The following is a 7,731-nucleotide window of genomic DNA, read 5'->3' as shown; positions in this document are numbered from 1 at the left end:
TGCATGTTGAAGATAGAAGGTCTCCCTTAAGATGCTCCTTGGAGAGCTATTTGTGTATGTTCCAAGGAGTTTTGTTAGCAGTGCTTAAAGAGGTTTGTGAATTATGGGTGGACAGTTTGGTATTCCTTGATGAAGACTGAGTTGTAACAGTTAGCAATGCTTGACATGCTCTTGGTTTGTGAATTGTGGGTGGACAGTTTGGTATTCCTTGATGAAGATGAACTATGTATGTGTTTTATGCTACAAGAGTTCTTGAAATAGTGCATATGCATTTTTATATATGAACACTTTACTCTGTAGCTCTCTTGCACTGAGGTGTTTTGTACTTTCTAGTGGATTGGAGTTTTCGTCCTTGTGTTGGTCTAAGGTAGTGTTCTCTTCTCTCTCTCTCTCTCTTTCAGCTTCAAGCTGCCAGAAGCTCCATGACTATTTGAGGGCAAGTCTCGAGACTAGAGCTCATCAGATGAATGGTTCTACTAATGGAGCTCAAATCATTCATTATCACGGTCATTCAAACTGTCCTCCTCTTGGTTTCTCTTGTATGAGCTTCTCAATTCCCACTTCAGCTTGAATTAGAATCCCATTCTCATCCACGCTTTCCATAGACAATACTTCATCACCTTCTTCTGCTCTGTGTGGGAAGCTCTGCCACTTGCAGAACCATCTTTAATCTAGGATGCTTGAAACAAAGCCCACTTCCCCGCTTTGTTCATCTATCTGCCTCCATACAATATCTATTGCTTCAGATTAAATATTCTTTCAAGGCAAGGAGTTCTTCAGATAGTCTGCAACTACATTAATGGACCTTTTGGTGATTCCCTTATCTCTTTACTTGGAACCATTAGAGATTATTTTATTTTCTTGAGCACAATATCAAAAATTGGGATTGCCTTTGTCACACATGACAAGCTCTGCAATCAAAGGCCATCTTGTGGACCTGAGGTCAGACTTTGAGTTTTTGACATGCTTCACCTTGAAGGATTCCATTGCCAAGTCAATATCTCATAGTTGTAGGCATTGGGATACATTCATCATGAGAGGTTGTAAGAGATGCTCTAATCATCACTGTGCAATACAAACATCCACTCTTCTTTCCTACTTATCTAGTCTAAAAGGTTGTGAGAGACATGATATGATTATCAATAAGCAATACAAACATTAACTCTTCTTCCTCAATTCCATCTGAACTTCACTGGCTTTACTCACGGTTCACTGCTTTCTTCTGTCTCTCTCTCTCCTCCCTTCTTAGTCCCTTCACTGCTTTACTCACGGTTCGTTGCTTACTTCTGTCTTCTCTCTCTCCTCCCTTCTTAGTCTCTTTCTGCAATGTTTGCTACTCAAAATGCTGAAGACATTTTTTATACTGCAAAACCATCATTACACTCAGAGTTATTGATGTGACGTTACAAATGATTCAGTGGTTAGGGCTTAAGACTCCCCAGCAAGTATACTGATCCATGGCACCAAAAAATCCCGCAAGAGCACATCCAAACAACCAGACGCAGTACCTCTGCTGTGTTTCTAGGATAGTCCTAGCGCACAGTACATACAACATGACATATGAAGCCTCTTCCCGTTTTAAGAAGATCAACTCACATATGTCCTCTTCAGAAAAAGTGTCAATGGTGATACAAACATGAATACTTTGATATCAATGCTTCTGTCATGATTATAATGACTATTTCACATGCAGATTAGTGTACAAGAACCATTGGATGAGGAAAGGGATTTGCAAATGAATGGTCCTATTGCTGCAACAAACCTACCAGCTAAACTGGAGAGAGACAGAATGGTGCTTATCTTCTCTGAGCCTTGCATAGAAACTGACAAGAGGCCTTACACAGATCATTAGATGAAACCACCTAAAGAGTACCATTTCTACTCTTTCACTAAGAATACACTTCTCAGGTAGGATTCATCTAGGCTGGATAAAACATAACTGAAAATGTTCAAAGAGCTTCCATTTTCAGCCATCTTCAACACGTTATAACAAACCACTCCATGAGACGCCTGACCAGAAGGGCACAAAAGCTATAGTGACTAAACCTATCATCTTACCTGCTCTCCCTCAAAATGTGCATCTTCAAACTGTAGCTCCGATGTCAAGCAAATGAAACCATTGACACCAGTACCAGTGCAACTGCTTTGAAGGTCACAGCTTGAGCCTCCTTTCTGAATCTAGCCAGATGCTTCTTTCTTTCAGGCCTCGCTTGACTACAGACATTTGCCATGCATTTAATTACTGACCCAAATTTTTGCAAAGCAGATGCGAACCATAGGAGTCCAATTCCCCTGACTAAATGCATCACTTTGATACTATCTAAGGTGGCATTCATCGAAAGCATTCGTGAAGCCACAAATAAAACCAGTGCAAGCCCACTCCCAGCAAGTCCCACTGCAATCTGATTCAAAACATTAAAAATCTCTCCAAACTTCTCTTTAGAGATGTTTTGAAAGACGGATGCATCTTTGCCTGCACTTGAGAAGGGATACGTGAAGATCACTTCATAGAGCTGAAAAGAACTGCTTTTATACAAATCTCTTGTAACTGTCTTTGCTGGTCTTTTGTGCCGAGAGCCAGCATTCTTTCTCGACCGTTGAGTCCTGCACAAGAAGAGAAATTCATAAGCACATACCAAACAGAAGCCAGGGGAGGCTTGCAACTTATAGCTGTTCAAGGAAACCCTGACTTGCCTTTCTACAACTGAAGTTGTCCTTCTCAACTTTGTAACTGGGGCACCAGACTTATGAAGACCAGTGTCTACCGAGTTGCTGCAGGAAGACAAACAAACTTCCGTCAAGTTCAACCTGTCAACTCAGGTGTCAAAACATCGAAAAACCTCAAAACCCCCACCCCTCTTTCTCCTCCATCACACTTACAGGAAAAAAGGTAGTAATTTGACCATGGTCCTGTTGACAGGTAGGCTCAGTAAACTATCCAATGCAAAACTATCTTCACAAGAAAAACTTGCATCATGTGATAGAAAGTAATCAATTTCGTCATCCATAATTGTGATGGTACCACTCCCTCGGACTCCAAATGAAAAGCCATCCGGGGCCTTGATTGATGCATAATTGCTTAGACCAGGGTGAGCCTGATGGAAGAAATTGATGGCATTTGCATCAAAAGAGTGGAAGAAAGTTTCATGGTCAAGTTTGTGGCTGCTGCTAGTACAGTCATTGTTCCGAATCCTGCTGCTTGACTTTGTCACAGAATGGCTATTTCCAAAGTCCTCCACTGAGAAAGAGTCCTCCTTCACATCCAGGATTCTGGACTCAATTGTGGAACAGTCAATCACCTCAGGAAGAAGAAAGACAGATGAGCATCTTCTTGTAGAATCTGTGACAGATAAGAGATCAGCAGGATCGTTGAAAGGACTTCCCACCGTGTCCCCAAACTTAAACAAGGTGTATCCATCACTTGTCTCTGTTCAAACATCACAAACATGAGTATGCACCAAATGAATCCTTACCGAAAAATACATCTGATTAGTTTAAGACCTGATTGTATTTTTAGTTTTATGCAATACTCTAATCACTTGATTATACACATGTATTTGTAACCTTTCTTGTACTAGGCAGGCCTCTAATTCTAAAATTATGAGATGCCATGCATACCTTCGACATCTATCAAGGGAGCTTCCTTATATTCCTGGAAGTAATCTGCTTGTGATTCAGCTTCTTCGAATAAAAGAGGAAGTGTCTGGACAGGAGAGTGAGCCAAAGAAGCAACAGCAATCCCCTGTATAGCACCATGTACTTGATCAACACAATTTCATGAGGAGCACAGAGCAACCAATGCACCCACAAAATTCAATGGTGAAATATTGACAAAAGCATGATGTAGGTCTTCCCAAGTTGTTAGACAGAAAATTTGATGACGAAAAATGCACCACACACCTAACCAACATACTGGCAGAGGTTGAATTTCTGCTTAATCAACGCTCATGAGTACCATCACCTTCTCTAACCAACATACTGGCAGAGGTTGAATTTCAACTTAATCGACACTTATGAGTACCATCAACTTCTCTCAACAAAGGAAGCGTGGCACCATAGTTATGCATGCTAGCATGATGGCAAAGGTGGAATTGGTACCAACAGTCTAATAATAAGTAAATGAAGTGGTCTCTGATGAGACGGCATGGCAAGGTAGCTACCTGCTGCAGACATACATAACACAGATACAAAAAAAGGAAAGGAAATGGATAATTGTATCACAAAGGAAATGGCCGGTTAATTGCCTGCACAAACAGGTAATAGGTACCCTACCTTTCTGACGCACAAGAACCTCCGCGCGGCTATTGCATTAGAGATGCCTCCTGCAGAGAGGAAGGGATGGGAGACAGCTGGCTTGGAGAGCAAGGACTGAAGCTCCATAGCCAGGGCTTGTGCTGCTGCTGAATTAGAGCACAATACGGCGGAGCCACAAGAAGGAATATTACCCCCCACTACGACTATCAGGAATTGGATCCGCCCATGAAACGACAAACTCTGAGATAGAGAGAGAGAGAGAGAGAGAGAGAGAGAGAGAGACGTCCCCAATCCTACATCTGTGCCCACCCAACCTGCAATCAATCACGTACAGGATGAACGGCTCAGATCCATTTCGCCCTTCGTTGCAACAGCTGCTCACCACTTGTTGCTATATACATATATGTATTCTTAATATATACGATATTACCTCAGCACAGATTTTAAACTTTTAAGAGTCAGGACACGCCTGGGTCTTGCAAGCCGGAAATGCCTGGAAAATGAACTTGAGGACGTAGTACTAAACTTGTGGAAACTCCTAAGCCGGCTAATCAGCCCTTTTTAAAAGACTTCACCCAATCCTTGTAGTCCCTCCATTTTTAGAGGGACTACATCACCTCCCACAACCTTCATTGCATGGTAGCATATAAATCTCTCTCTCTCTCTCTCTCTCTCTCTCTCTCTCTCTCTCTCAAATTCTTTTCTAAGCGTTTATTCCCTTTTTAAAATTATTTTCCTATGAAAAGTTGTGTGTTGTGCCACACAGGGTCCACACAAGTATGAACTAGTGTGTGGCCGCAAGCTTTTGTTGGCAGAGCCCCTCCATACCAACTCAATGGACCTAGGCATGACGGGGCGCTTATCATTCTGTACAAAGTCCAAACAACTAAGCTATTTATATGTTTGTCTGTTTATCTGTCCATCTATGTATGTGTGTGTGCATACACGTGCATGCATTACTAGACACACACACACACACATGTGTGCATGTATATCACCTCAACACAAACTTTAGGGGTTCTGGATTCTCTCCAACACTCAAAAGAATCGGCTTATGCCACAAATTTGCCAACTCAACCAAAAAATGCTTGTGGAGTCAAATTGTCTATTTGGCCTTATGCTTGTTTGAGAGGTTGTGTGGCCTCTTTGAGAACATGGTAGCCCCATATTAACTCAAATGATGAGATCATCAGTGCTTTTGAAGTTCATAAAAGTGGAACATGCTAGTAAGGTCTCACATGTGATTCTTACTTATGGGTTCAATGCTCGATGGGACAAGTGGAATAAACACTTAGGAGACACAACTCCTGCAAGAGTCAAGATGGGCGAATTCATCACCAACCTTAGAGTGAGTTTATAAATAAAATTGGAATTGTAGAAGATTAGAACACATGGAGAATCAATGGAAACTACTAAAGAAAAGGACAATAAGATGTACATATTAGGGCAATTGAATATGGAGAAAAACATAGAAGTTTCAGATGTAATGCTAGGTATATAGGATGTGAGAAACCCATGGTTACACTTTTAGACGTACAAGTGTCGAATTATCAACAAGAGGAGAATTTTATGATGGATGGAATTTAGAACCTTTGCAATTGATTGAAAGGTTTGACTTTGCACATTGTAGAGAGCAAAGGCACAAAAGAGGTAATGAATTTTATGAAATATGAACTTAAGGCACCTTAGATCTAGTGGTGAGTTATCAAGTACACCTCATTTATGGTTTGATGATATAGAAAATACTCCCTCGAACCTTGTGTCAAAATAAGTGCGTAGGGGTTGGCAAGCCAATTAGATTGGTAAGCCAAGTTAGACTACCTACATGCATTCTAATTGGTCACCAACCTACAACACTATATATAGAAGAGCATTGCTTCAATCCAACAAAATCATAGCTATTGAGCATCTTCACCTTCTATTCCCCATCCAACATTTTTTCATCATCATCAAAGCTCATAGGAGCATATTGGTGAATAAAGCCTCTACCACTAGGCCATATCAATTTAGTATGAGAGTTGCATGAAGAGACTTGGTTTAGATATGTCAAGGCTTTCATAATTCATGATAAAACTAGGCAATCATTTAAACATCAAATTCTTGAATATAGCGCAGGTGTTGAGGTAAGACTTTTTGGTGTATTGGTGAAGGTTATTAGAATGTCATGCTTATAGGTCTTGGAAATTCCCCACTTACCTTTGGAAGGCCATAGTTAATACAATGGGTGTCATATATGATTCAACGAAGGGTATAATCACCTTGTAAGACAAGAAGGGGCTAAGAAATAGATTTGACATGCTCATTAGATCCCCTATGGGGTAGAAGGAGCACAAAGAAAAGGATGAATATGATCATTCTAAGGACAAAGATAATGGACTCTCAAAAAGAGATTCGAATGCAAGTGAGGGTGTGGATGTATATCTTGCTCTAGATATGTATATCTTAAATGCACCCCATTCATTAGTTTGATGAAAAATATAGAGGTATCAAAGAATTGAGTGATCGCAATGTTTCTTGAAGACAAATAGGTGGTAGTGATGGAATTGTAGAAAGGAAAAGAAAACCAAGTTAAAGAGCCTCAATGTCTATATGACTAGGGATATGAAGTTTCAAACAAAAATATGGACCAAGTAATGAAAGAAATATAAGAAATACTTTGAGTTTTGAGTATGTTATATTGTTAACCTCAGCACAAGAAAAAGTGAAAAAAGTGGAAAAGTGCAAGTCAGGAGCTAAAAGAGGCGGCCCAGAAGGAAATCAGACACAATGGAAGAAGCAGGAAGAGAAATAGCTGAAAGCACAAGGGCGGCCTCAAAAGCTAAGTCAAAGGCAAAAGCGCATTTGTAATGCAAGGCGCCCTTGAAACTTTTGTAAAAGAGTGCTAGGCTCCCTCCTATGCAAATTGTATGGCTAGACAAGTGGCAGAAAGGAACCTAAGAAGATAGGAGGACAATGGGAAAGAGGGCCATGTAAAAAAGGGGATGACCGTCCAAAAGGGATTAGGGTTTTGTATATAAACTCAAAAAGTGAATGAGAAGCCCATTCTTTGGTGTGTGGCAAAGTGGACCCATCTTCTTCTCTTCTTCTTCTTGCTTGCTTGTGTGTGCTTGAGAGAGAGTGTGAGGGAGTGAGTGTGTGAGGGTGAGGGATCTTGGAGGTGAAGCTCTCCATCATCTCCTCTCTTATTCTCTTCTCTTCTCTTTTCTTCTCTTGTATGCGGCTATGGAGGATGGACTTGGAGGTGGAGGCTTGAGGATGCTTGAGCTTGCATCTCAAATCATGGTGTTACCAGTGTGCTTGAGGGAGGAGGCAACTCATTCAGGCATCGAGGTAAGCTCACTACACCCCAGTAGGATCGAAAGTAGGATCGAGGTAAGCTCACTACACCCCAGTAGGATCGAGGTAAGCTCACTACATCCCAATAGGATCGAAAGTAGGATCGAGGTAAGCTCACTACACCCCAGTAGGATCGAAAGT

General features: G+C 41.1%; 1 protein-coding gene across 1 annotated transcript; it reads right to left on the bottom strand.

Moving 5' to 3' along the window:
- Positions 1-1,269: 1,269 nt before the first annotated feature.
- LOC148013165 (uncharacterized) lies at positions 1,270-4,510 on the bottom strand. Its single transcript, XM_087668386.1, has 5 exons — positions 4,273-4,510; positions 3,619-3,742; positions 2,881-3,427; positions 2,695-2,772; positions 1,270-2,604 (listed from the first exon to the last, which is right to left on the bottom strand). The coding sequence occupies exons 1-5, from the start codon at positions 4,378-4,380 to the stop codon at positions 2,103-2,105; spliced, it is 1,359 nt and encodes a 452-aa protein (XP_087524512.1). The 5' UTR covers positions 4,381-4,510; the 3' UTR covers positions 1,270-2,102.
- Positions 4,511-7,731: the final 3,221 nt, after the last annotated feature.

The sequence above is a fragment of the Lygodium microphyllum genome, chromosome 26, assembly GCF_053477565.2.
Source record: "Lygodium microphyllum isolate KBCC chromosome 26, Lygodium_microphyllum_v1.1.10, whole genome shotgun sequence".
NCBI lineage: Eukaryota > Viridiplantae > Streptophyta > Polypodiopsida > Schizaeales > Lygodiaceae > Lygodium > Lygodium microphyllum.
The sequence above is the reverse complement of the archived record's forward strand: the minus strand, read 5'-3'. Positions and strand labels throughout refer to the sequence as shown.

Bases quoted from the DNA above. Each gene is read 5' to 3' on its own strand.
- LOC148013165 (XM_087668386.1), bottom strand. From the start codon at position 4,380: ATGGAGCTTCAGTCCTTGCTCTCCAAGCCAGCTGTCTCCCATCCCTTC. The intron at 2,773-2,880 runs GTAAGTGTGATG...GTCTTCCTGCAG, and splicing joins AAATTACTACCTTTTTTCCT to CAACTCGGTAGACACTGGTC. The intron at 2,605-2,694 runs GCAAGTCAGGGT...CTTCTTGTGCAG, and splicing joins ACAACTTCAGTTGTAGAAAG to GACTCAACGGTCGAGAAAGA.